General features: G+C 38.0%; 2 protein-coding genes across 3 annotated transcripts in view; one reads left to right on the top strand and one right to left on the bottom strand.

The window, feature by feature from the left end:
• zgc:158263 (ceramide kinase family protein) overlaps positions 1-19,370 on the top strand; it is an 867,176-nt gene that overhangs the window by 751,403 nt on the left and 96,403 nt on the right. The window lies entirely within an intron of this gene.
• On the bottom strand, positions 80-19,050 carry LOC127618396 (uncharacterized). Of its 2 annotated transcripts, none has more exons than XM_052090822.1 (16): positions 19,037-19,050; positions 18,777-18,851; positions 18,452-18,668; positions 7,919-8,474; positions 7,604-7,734; positions 7,354-7,405; positions 7,086-7,225; positions 6,897-6,960; positions 5,166-5,305; positions 4,995-5,061; positions 4,845-4,912; positions 2,008-2,106; positions 1,803-1,910; positions 1,403-1,691; positions 494-654; positions 80-369 (listed from the first exon to the last, which is right to left on the bottom strand). In XM_052090822.1, exons 2-16 carry the CDS (start codon positions 18,830-18,832, stop codon positions 337-339), a joined length of 2,181 nt encoding a protein of 726 aa, XP_051946782.1. In that variant the 5' UTR covers positions 18,833-18,851; positions 19,037-19,050; the 3' UTR covers positions 80-336. The 2 variants fall into 2 exon arrangements, with proteins under 2 accessions (XP_051946782.1, XP_051946783.1); XM_052090823.1 differs by having other exon boundaries at positions 1,803-1,907.

Below are 19,370 nucleotides of genomic sequence, written 5' to 3'. Positions count from 1 at the left end.
AAAATCCACAGCACATGGACATATTTACATATACACATTTATTGTACACTATACACAATATACAAGTACAAAGCACAGAGTTTCCAGTCAGTGACAAGTACAGGCTATATTTTTTGGGAAGTTTCCAATAATACGAAGAGTCATATTTTCAACTGTGAATCCCATTTAAAATCATATTTATTCTAATTGTCAATCAGTAGCCAATTGCTGGGTGTGCTGCTACAGATAAAAAGTGCAACACTGTTTCAGGCAGACATCCACTGAAATATGTACCATGCATGGATTGTGCAATATTCTGGAGGAACACCCTGATTGAAGAACCAGAGGTAACTGGACTCAGACATATGGGGGGTCAATGGGTAAAAAACACTATAGAGAGGAGAGACAGGAAATGGATCAAAATTTAGTTCATTAGTAGATAGTTTAGTATGCTGAGACATGGATGCCAATTTTTTAAATAACAAAATAGAAAAAGTGAAAATGGATTACTCACAGTGGAGTCTTGAAACAGAAGTGTGGTGGCTACAGGGTTTCCACAGCGTGGCTGCACTGGGCAAGACAGCAGGCGAGAGGTGTATGTAGCGCATTCGTCATTCAAAAACAACTCCTCAAGAGGAGTATGACGTTGCCACAGGGCAGACACAAGGGGAGGAACTACAGACAGATATGGAAAAATAACCACATAGTGGGAGTATCACTCAAAACACAATGCAAATACTAAAGGAATATTCTGGGTTCAATACAAGTTAAGCTCAATCAACAGCATGTGTGGGATAATGTTGATTAACACAAATTAATTTCAACTTCTCCCTCCTTTTCTTTTTTTACAGGTATTTACAATGGAAGTGAATGGGGTCAATCTGCAAACATTAAAATTTTTCACTGTTTCAGAAGTATACCCACAAGAAGTAAATAATATACCGGTTACCATGATTTTAGTGTGATAAAATCGCTTAATATCCTTTCCTATGCAAAGTTATATCCAATTTTACAACTCTGTTGCTATGACAACATAATGCCATAAAGCCTAAAACTCTAAAATGACATAAAACAATTTAAACAACTTTACAGCTAAACAAAAAACATGAGTTTTAAAAGAAGAATTAATGTAAGTGCTTTTATAATTTTACAAGGTTCACATTTCTGCTTTTAAACCCTCCAAAAATAGGCCCCATTCACTTCTATTGTAGGTGTCTCTCTGTAACTTTTTATTTTTCACAGTTTTTTTAAAGAAAAGGAGGGACGAGTAAAAATCAAATTTTTTTTTTTCATAATCAACACATATACATATATATATATATATATATATATATATGTAATTGAAATACATCTTAAAATACATATATGTAGCATTTTGTATCATCATGAAAGTAAAAAGAAAAGCACAATTTAAAGTGGTTACCTTTTGATTGGCTTTTTGTGCCGGTGTTGATTTGTTTAGTATAATCTAAGATTGGAGTGATCTGTGATCCATTGCTTTGGTCTGACAGCAGTGGCAGCGTACCATGGGATGCATCACTGTCTCTACAGAGCTGCAGAGGGGCCCCAGCCAAAGGGTTCTCCTGATGCAAGCCTGATCCCAAGAGTCTTTGGCTTGATGAGAAAACAATGACTGACCCTCTGTGTTTTGCTTGTATGAAAGGCTGGGCTGTTTTCTTGTCATCATTTTCAATGTGAATGTGAGGTTCAGCCTGCATTAAAGATGTCCATGTCATCAACATGTGAGATTATTTTTAGGGCATTAAGCAAATGGCAAGTGAATACAACAGCATACAATAAATCACAGTTAAATAAAATCTTACAGTTTGGCGACTGTTCAGTAGTTCAAGTGAAATACCATCTTTCTTCATCTGTTCATCGTCCATCTGCTCTGGCTCTTTAAATAATCGTTGAACAACATCATCTCCCTGCTAAAAAAAAATCAGTGTAGACTCTAGATTCCATGTAAAAAAAATGTTTAGATCAAGCAAATAGTTAAAAGGGTTTTATGCCCTGGGATGGGTTTACCTCTTGGCATGTCAAGACTATAGTGCTGGGGTCGTGGGGTTCGCTCACACCTGGAGAGTCCCTAAATCTGGACGTCTTTTGTCCAGTAAAGAGCTTCCTCTGTAAATACAATTTTTTTTGTGTATTTATTCAACTTAAATTTAAACATAATAAAAATGCATGTACACATTAAGATCACAACCCACTTTAATTCCATAATGTGACATATTCCAGAAAAGCAGAATATTCAACAAAAAAATAAATGTAGGGGTGATGGAGATAATCATGAGAACTGGGTGTTTTTAACAAAAATGCAGCCTGACCTGTTGACCAAAATATTGTCACAGGAATCAGGCCATATTTATTTGAGCCTCTACTTGCTGGGATCTAAGATTGTGCCCGAGAGGTCAAGATTGAAGGGGGAGTTCATCCTCATAAGTATCATAATTTATCCCAATGTTAGCCCTTCTTAAAATATATAATAATTTTCTAATGTCACGATTACCTATATTACATAAACAATTACTGGTATTAGTGTGTTAAAGGTGTCATGCCATGAAGAATCTAAATTTCCTTGATATCTTGACATATAATAGGTAATTCTACTATAAAACATTACTGTAAATTTCAAAACTCAAAACATAATCCCCAATGCAATAACAGCATTTATTGAAACCAAGCAGAAAAATGTCTCGTTCTCTACTTTCATGACTACCCTACATCACTAGTGGTACATTTATTTGTGATTGCCTCTACAGCTCAAAACACCTACTTTTACATCAATGCACCCTTGGCCCCGCCCACTGGTGTTTCAGTTCATAAACTGAAAGAGGACAAAAAAGGCCTACAGTGGCCTAACTATTCCTGAACTCCAAAGAGGACCCATCTGGATTATTTTCAAGTATTTTTGTGCACAGACAGATGTCTTTGATCACTTATATATATCTGGGGGTGCTTTTAAAAGACGCTGTGTCAAGTTACAACTCTGAAGAGGAGAAGCTATTCTCTGTCTCTGCCTCTTGCTGTTTTGAGCACAAACGCATCATGGACATGTTCTTTTGCCCATCTGTGCTATTTTTAATTGTTGATGTATGAAAACAAGCACTGGATAGACTTCTTTGACCGTTTAGATGCATTTCCTGCAATGTGCATTTCAGTGCAGGATGATACTGGAAACTGGATGTGTGTGCGTCTAGTTCACACCGTGCTGTGGACTGTATGTGCGCATCATGTGGATGTGACTTCAGCATATTTAATTGTGGATTGTATGTTTTTCGGCTCAAATCAATATGGATTGCTTGTGAACTAGTCATAAAACGATTCAAGCTTTGCAAAGGAACTGTTATTTAAGGATGGGCCAGTTAAAGACACTTAGACCCTTACAAAACATAAGTAAACAGTTCTATTCATGAATTTCAAATGTCATGACTGTTTGATTGTTTGTAGTGCTGACACCCTTCTAACACCGTGTCCTAACTACACGCGACGCGGCGCCGCGACACGCGATAAAAGGTATCTTTTCCATGTTAATCAGCGTTTTTGTCCTAACCAGACGCGACAGCGACATGCGTAGTTTCTAATTTAGAAACGCAGAATTCTGCGACGTCACGGCTGACAGATCCGCCCACACAGAGATCTCATTGGATGGAACTTCTGCGTGTCATGAATATTTAATCATCAAACATGGACGACGAGGAACTGATTGTCGAAGTTCAAAGGCATTCAATTCTCTACGATAAATCCCACAAATTCCACAAAGACATCAGGAAAAAGGATTCCGTCTGGAGAAGTATAGCTGAAGCATTGAATACACATGGTAAGTTAAGTTTAGACTTTCATCTACAGCGAATGAATGAATGAATGTAGCATTTAGCTATAGTAGGCTACTAATGACGCATCAACCTGTGTAAAACAAATTCCGCTTTATTTTCTATGTAATGTAGAGTGAATAGGCATGACGATTTGTGTCCCTGTATCCAGGGGTGTCATTCCAGACAATCTACTGAAATACAGGCAGGGTGGGGAGTCACAATGACAGTAGTCCGAGCTGTGCACACCATTTCCAATGGGAGTGCGGGCCAGCAGTGCGCTTTCACAGAGAGACTCCGCCCACACGCTGTTCTGAATGGCTGTGATTTTTGATTGACGTGTGGCGTCTCACAGTCGCGTCGCGTCTAGTGTGGACAGACACACTTGCTGTTGCTGGAATTTTATCGCGTCGCGTGTAGTTAGGACACACCAGGTGCTTCCATTGACGCAACGCCGCAACCTAAACCGTTTATTTGTGTTGTTGGCAGTAGTAGCAGCAGCACGTGTAGCACAAAATGGAACGTGACATCCATTTACTGTCGACTTTCGAGTCCGGTGTAGACAGGGTGCAAGTGTTAACAGTTGTGCTTGAGATGAACAGTTTAATATATTCGGATGCAATGTGTTGGATGTGCATTATGTGTATCCCCTGAAATTTTGTTTTATAATGTTGTGGAGCTTGTTCTTTCTATTCAGGCTGAGTTTCAAATATTGAATTTGTGAGGCTGAATTTGTGAGGCTGCACAATGTTAGCCAATCAGAACAGTGGGTGTTTATGTTGAAATTTTAAGGAGGTACTTAGGTCAAAACTGAGAATTTTAGACAGAGGTCCAGAGACAGGGTGGAAAATTATCATATATTACTAAATTACGACTGTTTTAATGCAAAACAAACATTACGAAAATTATCAGAGGACCTCAGGGAAGATAATACAACTATATATTAAAGAACATTTAATGACTCTTTAATAATTTTTTTTTTTAAAGGTTGAATTGCATACAACAGTTGCTTAGAGTCAGCGTAAAGTTAGCCAAAAAAAGAACACTGACCATTGATTGTGGTTTGGTGTTTGCAACCCGTTGAGGCGTCCATTTCATCACTGGAGTTCTATTTGCACCTGCACCATAACAGAGAAACAATGAGTTGATACAAACAAGAAAAGGGATGGCATCAAAGGAAAAAAAAAAAAAAAAACCCACAATGAGATGCTGCTGCTACTGTTGCTGTGACTTCTGTTTTTGTCTTCTTCACGAGTACTCTCTGGGCCTGATGTATATAAAGTTACATGATTCAAAACAACTTCCTTACTCAATAGCACTCAGTTACATTCAACTGTGTGTTCACAATGAATGGCACTTGACCAAACTCACAGAATAAATGGAGGTTCCTCTGCCAGTGGGACAGGTTGAAATTCTGGGTGTTGCTCCGCCAGCCCCCCCCAACCTCACACCTTCATTCTGTAGAATACTGCACAGGGCTGCAGGGTCAGGGGAGAAGGACATGGCACTTTCTAAAGGAAGAAATTATATTTTGCATCACGACACATTTCACATCCATCTTAATGGATTAAAATAGAGATATTATAAAAAAGCTATGTTTGGAATGAAATACTAGCATACTACTTACTACATATTGCCTCCTATTATTACATTACATTTTTGCCCAATCCCCCCTTAAAAGGAATAGTTCACCCAAAAATGAATATTCTCTCATCATTTACACACAATCGTGCCATCCCAGATGTGCATGACTTTCTTTCTTCTCCTGAACACAAAGAAAGATTTTTAGAAGAATATTTCAGCTCTATAGGTCCATACAATGAAAGTGAATGGGTACCAAAAATGTTAAGCACCAAAATGCTCCATAAAAGGCGCCATAAGGGTAATCCATGAGACTCCAGTGGTTAAATCCTTGTTTTCAGAAGTGATATGATTCAATATCAATATTCAAGTCCTTTTTCATTGTAAATTCTCCTCCTTGCCCAGTAGGTGGCAATATGCACAAAGAATGTGAATCACAAAAACAAAAGAATAATGTGAAAGTGGAGATTTATAGTAAAACAAAAAAAAAAGGCATAAATATTGATCTGTTTCTCTCTCACACCTATCATATTGCTTCTGAAAATATGGATTTAACCACTGGAGTCTTATGGATGACTTTTATGCTGCCTTTATGTGCTTTTTGGACCTTCAAAGTTCTGGCCACCTTTCACTTGCATTGAATGGACCTACAGAGCAGAGATATTCTTCTAAAAATATTTGTTCATGTTCAGCAGCAAAAAATTAATTCATACACATCTGGGATGGCATAAGGGTGAGACAATTATGAAAGAATTTTCATTATGGGGTGAACTATTCCTTTAATTTCTGACCCATGTAAATTGTAGTTACTTCACTATAATGCAGGTTTAAATCAGCAAATGCCATCTTTATTTAATTAAAAATATTTTTAATTTTATTTTACTTGGTCTAAAAACTCCCTATTGGCAGTCCAATTAAACAATATGTCACTTTAAAAATTGCAGTAGATGCTTCTTCATTTGTTACACTGGAAATGTAATGCATTGCAGGACACATTAGCCTATATCACCTGCAGATTTTAGCACCACACAGATTCCCTCCCCTAATATCACTTGTAACTGACTAACAAGCTAACTAACATAACTAAAGACTATTGGCTAAAAAAAAATATTTTTTATTTGTCCCACCCAAACTTCCAGTTTCAAGAGGAATTACGTGAAGTGATTTCATGGGATCTTTAATCTATAACTCCTTTATATGGATAGTGCTGTTGATATCAATATGATTAGAATTAAAAACTCAATCCGGGAAGCTAACTCACTCTCTATCTTCAAAAAACGGCTAAAAACACATCTTTTCCAAAAGCACTTAACCGGTCACTAAAAAAAAAATATATATATTTACATTTCTTGTTGCACTTAAATCTGTTTTGTATACTATTATGATGATAGTGAAACTTTGTAATATGGCACTTTTTGCCTAAGATGATTCGCTGATGTTCTTCCTCTTTTGTAAGTCGCTTTGGATAAAAGCGTCTGCCAAATGAATAAATGTAAATGTAAAAAGAAGCAAAAAACTTACTTGTAGGGCTGGTGGCCTCTACTGCAGTTTGTTTTTGAGTCTTTTTGGCAGGTACTCTTTGAGCCTAGGGCACACAATGTCACTTTTAAGAACCATATTTCATTATCTATTCTGTTAAATGTAGCATTCGGAAGTAAAATACAGTATTAGAACAATGTGTGAATGGACATTTCAGTGGAGTGCACTCACAGAATATAGTGAGGTTCCTCTGCCAGTGGGACAGGTTGATACTCGGGGTGTTGCCCCAAAATTATCTCCTACTTTAATTCCTTCGTTTTGCAGAATACTACGTAGTGACGATAGGTTAGGTGAAAAGGACCCGGCATTCTCTTAAAATAAAAATAAAAAAAAGGAAGAGATACTATTCACAGCTTCTCAAATAATTCACTCATAACTCATCTACTGCAACCTGTGAGAAAATTTAAATCTTTGAAGATCATCATAAAGATGAACTTACCGGCGTTGCGGTCAATGCCACGATGACTCTTCTTCACAGAAACTCTTTGAGGCTAAAAGATCAAAATACATGAGCACCAACTATCCAGATAATACAAGTCTTGCATATAAATTACATAATGCTATTTTAATGTGGTGAATGCAGCAAAGAGCAGCATACTTTTAGGTTACATCACTAGACTGGAAAAGCCCTACGCATGATCATCAAGGGGCTAGCACACATTTTGGCTTCATCAAAGAGCTTTTCTAACCATATTATTGGAGGTTCCTGGTCCAGGGGGGCAGGTGGACAAATGCGGCATCACGCATTGAGCTTCACCAGAACTCGATCCGTCACATGGGAGGACACCGTGCATAGCTGAAGAAAGAGTTGGAACTGACCCTGCACTCACATGCAAACAAATTGTTTATCAGTAACCAGTGGTTAAATCAAACTTTTACACATACTAAAACTTCACAAAAATCGTATTCAAATACCATAAACACTGTTACCACCCAAGTATATCAACCACAACAAAAAAAGAAAGAAAAGCTTTGATTATATACAAGATCAACATACAACTCACCTGTAGTGCTTGCATGGCTTTGTGCATCAGTAGCTGATTGTTTAGTTTGCATAGTTTGGACACCGTGCTTGTTTTTTGGTGAATGACAATCAAAACCAACATCTACTTTACTGAGCACAGTTTTATATGAATGACTCAAACCGGAGTCTTTGGGAAGCTTAGATTGTACAAGAGTGATGCTACCTAAACGTGAACTTAAATCAATTTGACTGCAGACTGTAGGTGGGAAACCATCAGTAGAGCCTGATGCTGTTGCTTTGGTTGATGCCACACTTTTTACATCACCACCAGGCTGAGGCACAACAGATTGTGCCCCTTGTTGCTGTGACTTGTTTGCCTGAGTCCTTAGAACACCTGGTGTGGTAGCTTTACGGCTCGTAGTTTCAGTTCTTGCACTTGGATTTAAGTTTCTCAGATTTGCCTCTGGTGTTAACTGGGCAGAAGGTGTCAGGTGCGATTTGCCAGTGGCAACTGTGTTTCTCTGACTGTGTACGCATGACTGGGACAATTTAAAAGGAACTGGTTTGGTGCATGTCCATTGTTTCTGAGCTTTATCCTGTGGAAAAAAGTAAAACTTAATTTTTCAGCAGCCACTCCTAGTCATTTGTTGGAGCACAATCATCCTGAGAGAGACGACATATGAGGGATACAAAAGTTTTCAAAAATAAGACTAGGCGATCCCTTCAAATTGCTTGGCATAGACCGACATTTACTGGAGCCTGCATTACAAAATTCAAGCAAATTTCCCCCCACACGTAAGAGACATTAACCTAGAATTATTAGGAATAAGTAGTAAAGGACGACCGATAGTGAATTTTGCCGATATCGATAACTAAGGTGGGGGCAAATGGCAGATAACAATTAATCAGCCAATAGGTTTTTAAAAGCAATTTATAGAATGATACAAAATGTCTTAGTCGTTCCTTACCATGAGGGCACAGACATTGAGGCTCAAAATTAATCAAATTCCAAAAAGTGTATTGTGAATCCAAATCCCAATAATAACCAGAAAAAAATAAGATCTGGTGTATAACGCAGGACTTTGCATCCATTACAATGTTCTATGTGTAAGTATTTAACAAATGAAGCTTTATATATATTTTCAGTTATAATCTTTCATGTCTTTATTGATCCCTTTAAACATTTACAATGCTGTGGAAAAAGTGAACCACTGGATTTAATAACTGGTCCATCCTCCTTTGACAGCAATAACCTCAACCAAGCATTTCCAGTAGCTGCGGATTAGACCTGCACAATGTTCAGAAGGAATTTTGGGCCATTCTTCCTTACAGAACTACTTTAGCTCAGCCATATTATTAGGATTTCTGGTGTGAACAGTTAGATAGTTAATTAGTTAAAAACCTATATAAGATTTTTAAATTTATTTTCAATAAGAACCCTAAAACCGATTCAGGGTTGACTAAGCAAAAAATCTCTTCATTATCTCTTCATAATATGTAAAATTATTTCCTAAAATAAATAAAACCAGCACAATCCAATAAAATATGCTTAAAAGATAGTGGATTCTGACAATGTATGATCTGGAATGTCCTATTCGGAAAAGGGTGTGCATGATCAGATCCAAGCGATTACTAAAATTAAAGATACCATTCTGTTTGCCATTTGATGATGATGATGGTTGAGATTATGGTAGGTTTCAGATCGGAGGGTGGTATGGAGCATTTTTAAAGATTTGTAGAAAGTGCTTCTTTAGCAGCAGAGTCTGCTTGTTCATTTCCTTGGATTTCACAATGGCCAGGCACCCAGTTAAACTAAATATAAAAATGCTGTGCCTCCAGAGCTGACAATCTGGTTAAAATCTTTACAAGGGCTGGGTGGTCATTTTTGAGTGATGCAAGCAGTTGAAGACATGATTTTGAATCTATTAATAATAAGAAATGTATCTGTTTTGTGGTATTAATGTGATCCAGAGCTAGAATAATAGGATAGGTCTGCTGTAAAAATTGAACTCTGATTGGGGATCCTTATTCCACTTTTTTGGTGATTGATCACATATGCAGTTGACACATGATCTCCAGATTTGATCCATCTGTGTATATATAGGTGTGTGTGATGGAAACATCTCTTTGAGATTCCAGGGTGGAATATTGCAGATGTATGTCTGTTCCAGTATGCTTAAGTCAACTTTTTTCTTTTCTAGATGGGATTTAATCTGTAGACTAGGAGGTCGGATAAGCCTTGGATTTCTCTCATACAAATATGAATACTGGGGTGAAAAGATTGCATCATATGCTGGATTTTCTTTGTTGGTCTTTACTTTTGTTGTGTATTGCTGGGCTAATTTGAGACATCTGTTCTCTAGAGATAGTTTATAAGGCCTCTACATAAAGACTTTGGATTGGTAATGTTCTGAAGGCCCCCAGTGCCAGAGGTATGCCTGGATGGTGAACTGTGTGCAAAAGTCAGATATAGGATTTCCTGACTGAGCCATACACTATGCTTCTATAGTCCAAACGTGATCTGATCAGTGTTCTGTAAAGGTTTAGAAGAACTGAACTCTCTGCTCCCCACTTAGTCTTTGCTAAAACCTTTTGAATATCCATTTCTTTAAAAAATGTATCTTTTAAAATCTTTATGTGAGGGATAAAGACAATTTATTTTCAAAGGTTATTCCAAGGTATTTTGTCTCTTTAAGAACTTTGATCATCCATAAATAGCTCTGGGTAATGATGGAGAGAGCATAACTGGCAAAAATGCATAGAATGTTTTACTCTTTGAGAACTTAAACCCTTTGGACACAGACCAGGCCTGGACACTATTAATTGTCAGCTGGATTTTCCATTCAATTCTTTTCATGAATGTGCCTCTGTAGCAAATACAAATATAATCTACATAAAGGATGCAATGAAAGTTTTTGCACACCGTTTATTTTGATGCTAAATAGGGTCACTGATAAGATGCTTCCTTGAGGTACTTCTAACTCTTGTCTGTGTGGGTCCGATAAAGTATTACCTACCTTGAATTTAAAATGTCTATTTGCTAAAAAGTTGGCAATAAAAATGGGCAGATGTCCTCAAAAACCAAGCTGAGGTGATCCTTACTTTTCTAAATCCACACGGAGCGTTACTTTGAAGATGTTGAGAGTGAGACTCCAACATCAATACTAGTCGTTCTTTAACCATTCTCTCCATGGTTTTACATAAGCAACTCATTGGGGCCAAAGGTCAGTAGTTAGAGGGATCGTTATGATCCTTTCCTGCCTTTGGAATAAGAATAATTTCTGCTTCTTTCCAAGAATATGGAACATCCCCTAACATCCAGACGGAGTTAAAAAATAAACAAAAGTAAGGAAAGGATAGTGAGAGGCAAATTTGTTTAAAAATGTATGGTGAATATTGTAGGGTCCAGTTGCAGTATCATGTGATTTGGTTATGGCCCGCAATAGCTCTTCCATTGTGAAAGGTTGGTTGCAAGGTTCCATATTATTGGATGAAAAGTTAACATCTTTATTTTATTCCTGAGCCTGAATTGTTTGAAAGGCAGGGAGGCAGTTCTTAATAGAGGAGTTATTTTCAAAGGTTTCTACAGAGATATTTGCAATTTTTTATTTTGAAGTCAAGACTGAGTCTTGATGATTATAGCTGCACTTTGTAACTTTGTGCTCTCCAGCGACATCTGTGGTTGAAACTTAAGATTGCAAGCAATTTGCAGAATACATTATGCCAGTCCTGTTTCAGCACTGCTCTTCTGGCGGATGAATCTCCCAATTTGAGCTTTCCTGGACATCGCCTATGTGTGATCTTATCTGGAGCTGGAGTCATAATGTGCTATTTTCATGTTGATATTATGTTATACGATTAAACATTTGAAACCGAAATATTACTTGCTTGATTAAGATAAACAACACTCTTATATACATATTTGAATTAATTTTTCACTTAAATTGCTTTTCTGACACTACTCTCAAAGCACTTTTATATAGAGAACAGGGGACTCTCCTCAGCCACCACCAGTATATCTTAATATAATTATTCAAGTGTTTTATCTACTATTAATATTTGAGTTGTATTGCAATTTTTAATTTAAGAGGTCAAACTCCTGATATGGGTGATACGAGTTCAGTAAGACATTATTATTTTTATACTGTATTGTCCAGCCTCAGTTACTACAACAGCTTGTCAATGCATGGCACACAATAACATGATGAGGATAAAATATACTTTATTAAACGTAAAAATAATATGCTTAAATATGCAATATAACAATTACAAGTCAATTTCAGAATTCATATTAAACATGTGCATCTCGATTGGTTAACACGTGTAATATTCGATTATTAAAAGTATGACAAGCTATACAAGCTTCAACAACCCTAGCAGAAAAGATATCCAAGCAACTAAAAGATAGCAACTTCGCCAAACAGATAAAAGATAAACATCCATGTAGACTGCAATGATGCTGTCCTAAACTGTGTGAGTGTTACTGAACTGAGCTTAACAGCGCAGTTAGTTTCTCCAGCCAGAGCACAAGACTTTCTGTGTGTGCAGACATGACGTATTGATGCAAGGATGAACATCATAAGCCAGTGATTTCGTGCCAAATCGAACCCGACAGCTCAAAATACAAATTATTTTTATAGGCTAACCGTAGTGAAAGGTTAGGAAATGTTTTGAACACTGCTTGTTTATGTACTCAATCAATAATGGCAATTTGTTCATTTTTAACCAAAAATCTTACATAGATCAGCTTTAATACACCTATCAGCCACAACATTATAACCACCTGCCTAAGGTCCCCCTCATGCCACCAAAACAGCACCAACCCGCATCTCAGAACAGCATTCTGAGATGCTATGCTTTTTCTCCACAATTGTACATTTTCTCCACAATTGTTGAGTGGTTATCTGAGTTACTGTAGACTTTATCAGTTTGAACCAGTCTGGCCATTCCCTGTTGACCTCTCTCATCAACAAGGCATTTCCATCCGCAGAACTGCCCCTCACTGGATGTTTTTTTGTTTTTGGCACCATTCAGAGTAAATTCTAGAGACTTTTGTGTGTGAAATTCCCAGGAGATCAGCAGTTACAGAAATACTCAAATGGCACCACCAATCATGCCACACTTTCCATGAGAGATGGTTAGGTAAATTGCTGAATAAGTACCATGTCCAGGATGTAATAGGTTTGAGATCCAGGCATAAGGCATAAGACTCAAGTCTTTTTGATTATGATGCTACAAGCTTGGCACACTTATTTTTGGGCAGTTTCTCCCATTCTTCTTTGCAGGACCTTTCAGCTCTGTCAGGTTGAATGAGGAGCGTCGGTGCACAGACATTTTCAGATCTCTCCAGAGATGTTCAATCGGGTTCAAGTCTGGGCTCTGGCTGGGCCACTCAAGCACATTCACAGAGTTGTCCCATAGACACACCTTTGTTATCTTGGCTGTGTGCTTAGGGTCATTTTCCTGTTGGAAGATGAACCTTAACCCCAGTCTGAGGTTCAGAGTGCACTGAAGCAGGTTTTCATCAAGGATGTCTCTGTACATTGCTGCATTCATCTTTCCCTCGATCCTGACTAGTCTCACAGTTCCTGCCACTTAAAAACATCCCCAGAGCATGATGCTGCCACCACCATGCTTCACTGTAGGGATGGTATTGGCCAGGTGATGAGCGGTGCCTGGTTTCCTCCATACATGGCGCTTGCCATTCAGGCCAAAGAGTTCAATCTTTTGTTTCTCATGGCCTGAGAGTCCTTCAGGTGCCTTTTGGCAAACTCCAGGTGGGCTGTCATGTGCCTTTTAGTGAGGAGTGGCTTCCATCTGGCCACTCTACCATACAGGACTGATTGGTGGAGTGCAGCAGAGATGGTTGTTCTTCTGGAAGCTTCTCTTCTCTCCACAGAGAAACGCTGGAGCTCTGTCAGAGTGACCATCGGGTTCTTGGTTACCTCCCTGACTAAAGACCTTCTCTCTGATCGCTCAGTTTGGCCGGCCGGCCAGCTCTAGGAAGAGTCCTGGTGGTTCCAAACTTCTTCCATTTATGGATGATGGAGGCCACTGTGCTCATTGGGACCTTCAATGTTGCAGACATTTTTCAGTAACCCTTCCCCAGATCTGTGCCTCTATACAATCCTGTCTCGGAGGTCTACAGACAATTCCTTGAACTTCATGGCTTGGTTTGTGCTCTGACATGCACTGTTAACTGTGGGACCTTATATAGAGAGGTGTGTGCCTTTCCAAATCATGTCCAATCAACTGAATTTACCACAGGTGGACTCCAATCAAGTTGTAGAAACATCTCAAGGGTGATCAGTGGAAACAGGATGCACCTGAGCTCAATTTTGAGTGTCATGGCAAAGGATGTGAATACTTCTGAACATGTGATTTTTTTCTTTTTAATAAATTTGAAAGATTTCAAACAAGCTTCTTTCAAATTGTCATTATGGGGTATTGTTTGTAGAATTTTGAGGAAAATAATACATTTAATCAATTTTGGAATAAGGCTTTAACATAACAAAATGTGGAAAAAGTGAAGCGCCGTGAATACTTTCCGGATGCACTGTATATGGAGCATACTGTGATAGTCCTCTGGAGGGTTAGATGTACTGCGGTTACTTGTACAACCCCAATTCCAAAAAAAGTGTGATTTGTAAATTATATTCACCCTTTACTATATTGAAAGAATTATAACTACATATTATATGATGTTTTACCTTGTGAAATTTCATTGTAATTTTTATATTTAGAGTAATTTCAAATCAAATGATTGCAATACGCTCCAAAACAGTTGGGACTGTCAAGTGTGACAGCACCATTTCTTTTAATAACACTTAAGCACAAGATACAAGTTTGTTAAGTTTAGAAAGAGAAATTGCCCCCAATCATTCATTATGTTGGTCTTTAGCTACACATTAGTATGGGGTCTTTGTTGTCATATGGGGCGCTCCATTATGCACCGCACATTCTCAACTGGAGACAGGTCAGGACTGCAGGCAGGCCAGTCTAGCACCCACACTCTCTGCTCAGACAGCCATGCACTTGAAATGTGGGCAGTATGTGGTCTGAAGGCACCCTGCTGGAAAATGCAGGGACGTCCCTGGAAAAGATGGTGCTGGATGGCAGTATATGCTGCTCCAAAATGTTTACATATCTGTCTGCATTCATGATGTTCACACTGATGTGTGTTACCCATGCCATGGGCACTGACACACCCCTGGCCCATACAGACACTGGCTTTTGGACCTGATGCTAGTAACAGCTTGGATTGCTCTTTTCCTCTTTGGCCCGGATAACACAACAGCTTTATTTTTCAAAAACGTTTTGAAATGTGGACTCTTCAGACCAAAAAAACAGTTCCACTGTTCTACTTTTCATCTAAGATTAGACCGAGCCCAGAGAAGTTGGCAGCGCTTCTGGACAGTGTTGATGTAGGGCTTCTGCTTTGCATAGTAAAGTCTAAACTTGCATCTGTGGATGTAGCGGCGAATGGTGTTGACTAACAAAGGTTTACTAAAATAATCCCAAGCCCATGTCATGATATCCATTACAGATGAATGACGTTTTTTAAGACAGTGATGTCTGAGGGATCATAGATCACGGGTACATTCAGAAGAGGTTTTCGTCTTGCCCTTTACACACAGAGATTTGACCAGATTCCTTGAATCTTTTAACTATATTGTTATATATTGTTTTAACTATGACATGATTGCCTCATGTGTTTAACATCTCCTGTTTCCCATTGCCTAGTTATTTCAACTCATCAAATTTGTATTAGTCTTAAATAGCCCTTGTCTCAACTTTTTTGGAGCATGCTGCAATCATCTGATTTGAGATTACTGAACATTTTGAAACACAATGAAATTCACAAGGTAAAACATCATATCATGTTTAGTTGATGTGCTTTAAATATAGCAAAGGCTGAACATAATTTACAAATCACTCCTTTTCGTTTTCATTACCATTTTTCATACTGTATCAACTTTTTTGGAATTGGGGTTGTAAATTACTATTTATTTTGATGTATCGGTGTATCACATAATTTCTAATTAAAATAGCTTTTCCACCAGAAGCTCTATTGTTTGGACCAAAGGAATTTAAAAGAGTTACGTTTTTAAAAGAAAGGATAGTATCAGGTGACAACTGCGTGCGTCTCTTGTAGACAAAAGGCAAGTGGATTAATAATTGCAGCTAATCGTTGCAATTCTGAGAAGATAGCTCTGAACCCATATCAGTTCCATTGGATAATGGTGTGATCAATGTTTAAGTTGGGAAAATAAGGATATTACCCCTAGTTCTGCCTTTTGGTGAGTGGCTCCTACTGTGATGGCCACTCTCTTTCATTTCGACATCTTTGATTGCTTTCGGCTTTGTATTCTCACCTTGTGATACTTTTGATTGTGAAAATCCAGCTTTTTTTAATAATTCTTGTTCATTATTTTATTTTCTGTTTGTAAGTTCTGGTTGGTCTGGTTATGGGTTGATGTTGTTTTGTTCTGATTTCCTGCACACTTTGATCTAGGAGGAGGTATGCCTTTACTGTTGCTGACAGTTTGTGGTTTATCCTTTTGCAGCCAGGTCAAATCTGTTTGGCAATCCACTGAACGAAAAATGTTTTGACCACAGTGGCGAAAGTTTTATTTACAATGAAAGAGAGGACCACAGAGACCGATTTGCATGCTTCATTGTAGCTGATTTTCTTTGTACATATTTTTTTTCTGGATTTCTTTCTCTTTCATTCACATCAAGCATTCTTTTGATGTAGCCATATGTTCTCCTGTACAACTGCAGCATTTGGGTGGCTTCTGACACTTTTCTTTGTCATTATCCTCCTCTCCATAATTACCGCAGATATGCTTATTCTTACATCTGTTTGATCCATGTCCATACTTTTGACAGTTAAAGCATCTCAGTGGATTTGGTATAAATAAGTCCACTGGAACATTCATATAACCAATTGTGATTCTTTCTGGAGGATGAGGTTTCTACATCGTCCAACTCTCTGGTATGAATCACTCCTTTGCTGTAGTTGAGTGTTGGATGTGGAGAAGTCTTTATATCAAGTCCAGCCAGCAAAATGGCACAAAGAAGTTTCTCTGAATTAGCCCTTTTTACAACATATATAGTGCTGGGTGTTCTTCCTAAATAATTCAACCTTAGTTTGATCAGTCCACAAAACATTTTACCAGTAGCGTTGTGGAGTGTCAAGGTGGTCTTTGGCAAATTTCAGGTGTGCAGCAATGTTTTTGTTGGAAAGCAGTGGCTTCATTCCTGGTGTCCTGCCATTGACACCATGCCTGTTTAATGTTGTATGTATAGTAAACACACAAACAGAGATGTAAACCAGTTCCAGTGATTCCTTCAAGTCTCCAGCTGTCACTCCAGGGTTCTTTTTTTTTACCTAAATGAGCATTCTGCTGTGTGCCCTTTGAGTCATCTTGGCTGGATGGCCACTTCTAGGGAGAGTAGCCACAGTACTAAATAGTCTCCATTTATAAATAGTTTGTCTAACTGTGGACACATGAATATCTAATCTCTTCGAGATAACTTTGTAACCCTTTCCAGCTTTATGCAAAGCAACAATTCTTAATTGTAGGTCTTCGGAGATCTTTATTTTGCAAGGCACGGTCCACATCATCAGATGCTTCTTGTGATTAGGAAACTCAAATGTTTGAGGGCTTTTTATAAGTCCAAGTAGCTCTAACCCACAACTCTGATCTCGATTCATTAATTGGACTCTAATTAGCTTTTGTTGACGTCATTAGACTATGGGGTTCAATTTTTCCACAGCACTGTGAATGTTTAATGGGATGTGTTCAATAAAGACATGAAAGATTACAAATGGTTGTGTGTTTTTAGCTTACGCACATTGTTGTTTATCTAGGCCTATACTTGTTAGATACTCGAGATCACATTTTATGTCCAATTAATGCAGAATACTAGCTAATTGCAAAGGGTTCACATCATTTTTCTTGCCACTGTATATACACTCACTGAGGACTTTATCCCGATTAGATATTCATCCCATTATCTAATCAGCCAATCGTGTGGCAGCAGTGAAATGCATAAAATCATGCAGATATGGGTCAGGAGCTTCAGTTAATGTTCACATCAGCCATCAGAATGGGGAACAAATGTGATCTTAATGATTTTGACCATGGCATGTTTGTTGATGCAAGACAGGCAGTTTTTATTATTTTTGTAACTGTTGATCTCCTGGGATTTTCACACACAACAATCATTAGGGAAACAGAATGGTGCTACAAACAAAAAACATCCAGTGAACGGCAGTTCTGCAGACAGAAACTACTGTAATGAGCAGAATAGCATCTCAAAATGCACAACTTGTTAAACCTAGAAGCAGAAGACCACATCGGGCATTTATCAGGATCATAGAGTTAATAATAAAGCGCTCAGTGAGTGTATATATATATTTTTCATCAGATGAGGTTTATTGTTGAGGAATAAGAATAATAATATAAAGAGAATAATAAAAAAAAAAGCTATCGGCACAGATTCTTTGCAAAAACTGATATATCGGTCTGCCTTTTATAAGTAGTAAACAAAGCTGTATCCTTACCATAAGGGGCCTCTGTTCCCATTTAGGACTTTGGGTAAGGTCAGTTAGACCTGGTTGGAGAGATTTGGCAAGGACTGGAAGCCTGCTGACACATCTCATTTTATTAACAGCCTTTCCTGCTTCAGTTGAGGCATTTGGGTCCAGATTCTCAGAACCTCTTTTAGATGAGGGCACAGCACTGAGTTTATCTTTATTCAAGTCATGATTCTTCAAGATCCTAATGAGAGAAGAGAGACTGCTAAATTATATATGTCACTTGTGGGGGAAGAAATACTCTTAAAACAGATTAAAGCCTGACAAAATATTCAATGATCAGCTCACTTACCCAGTATGATCCAGCTGAGTTCTGTTCTGGGGTCGTAGAGGGTTAGAGGATGCCATCTCGAGAGAGGTTCAGTTTCTATTAACAAACCAGGTCTTTTTAATGTTCATATTATGAGCCCTAATATGGACATATTAGATAATTATTTAAAAACACTTTAGCATTAACGTGAACAACGCCTAAAGAGTTATGAATATCATTAGGTCAGTATGTTTTACTAGCCTATACATGTTTTATTCGTTTATCAATCCACACATACGTACCAGGGGTTAAGCAGTGTCCAAAACCTGCAAATACCCGAGAGCGCAGTACTGGCGTGATGACTTCCGGAGTAGTTTGTAAAAAGCGCTCATTTTCATTGGCTGAGAGAGAGGTTACAACAGCCAATCAATAGCCGCTACTGACACTACTATGGAAACAGAAATGCGGCTTTAAATCACGTGACCTATTATTATACAATTTTCAACGTCTGGCACACAATAGAATTATGGACCCATTGTAATAAACAAAGAAGCAAGTTGGCGGGTAACTCACTGTCAATTTTGTTACAAATCTCTCAAGAAATTATAAACTACACTATACTTGTAGATGAACATA

This window comes from Xyrauchen texanus, chromosome 25, assembly GCF_025860055.1.
Source record: "Xyrauchen texanus isolate HMW12.3.18 chromosome 25, RBS_HiC_50CHRs, whole genome shotgun sequence".
NCBI classification, from domain to species: Eukaryota; Metazoa; Chordata; class Actinopteri; order Cypriniformes; family Catostomidae; genus Xyrauchen; species Xyrauchen texanus.
Note: the sequence above shows the minus strand (reverse complement) of the source record. Positions and strands in the feature narration are given on the sequence as shown.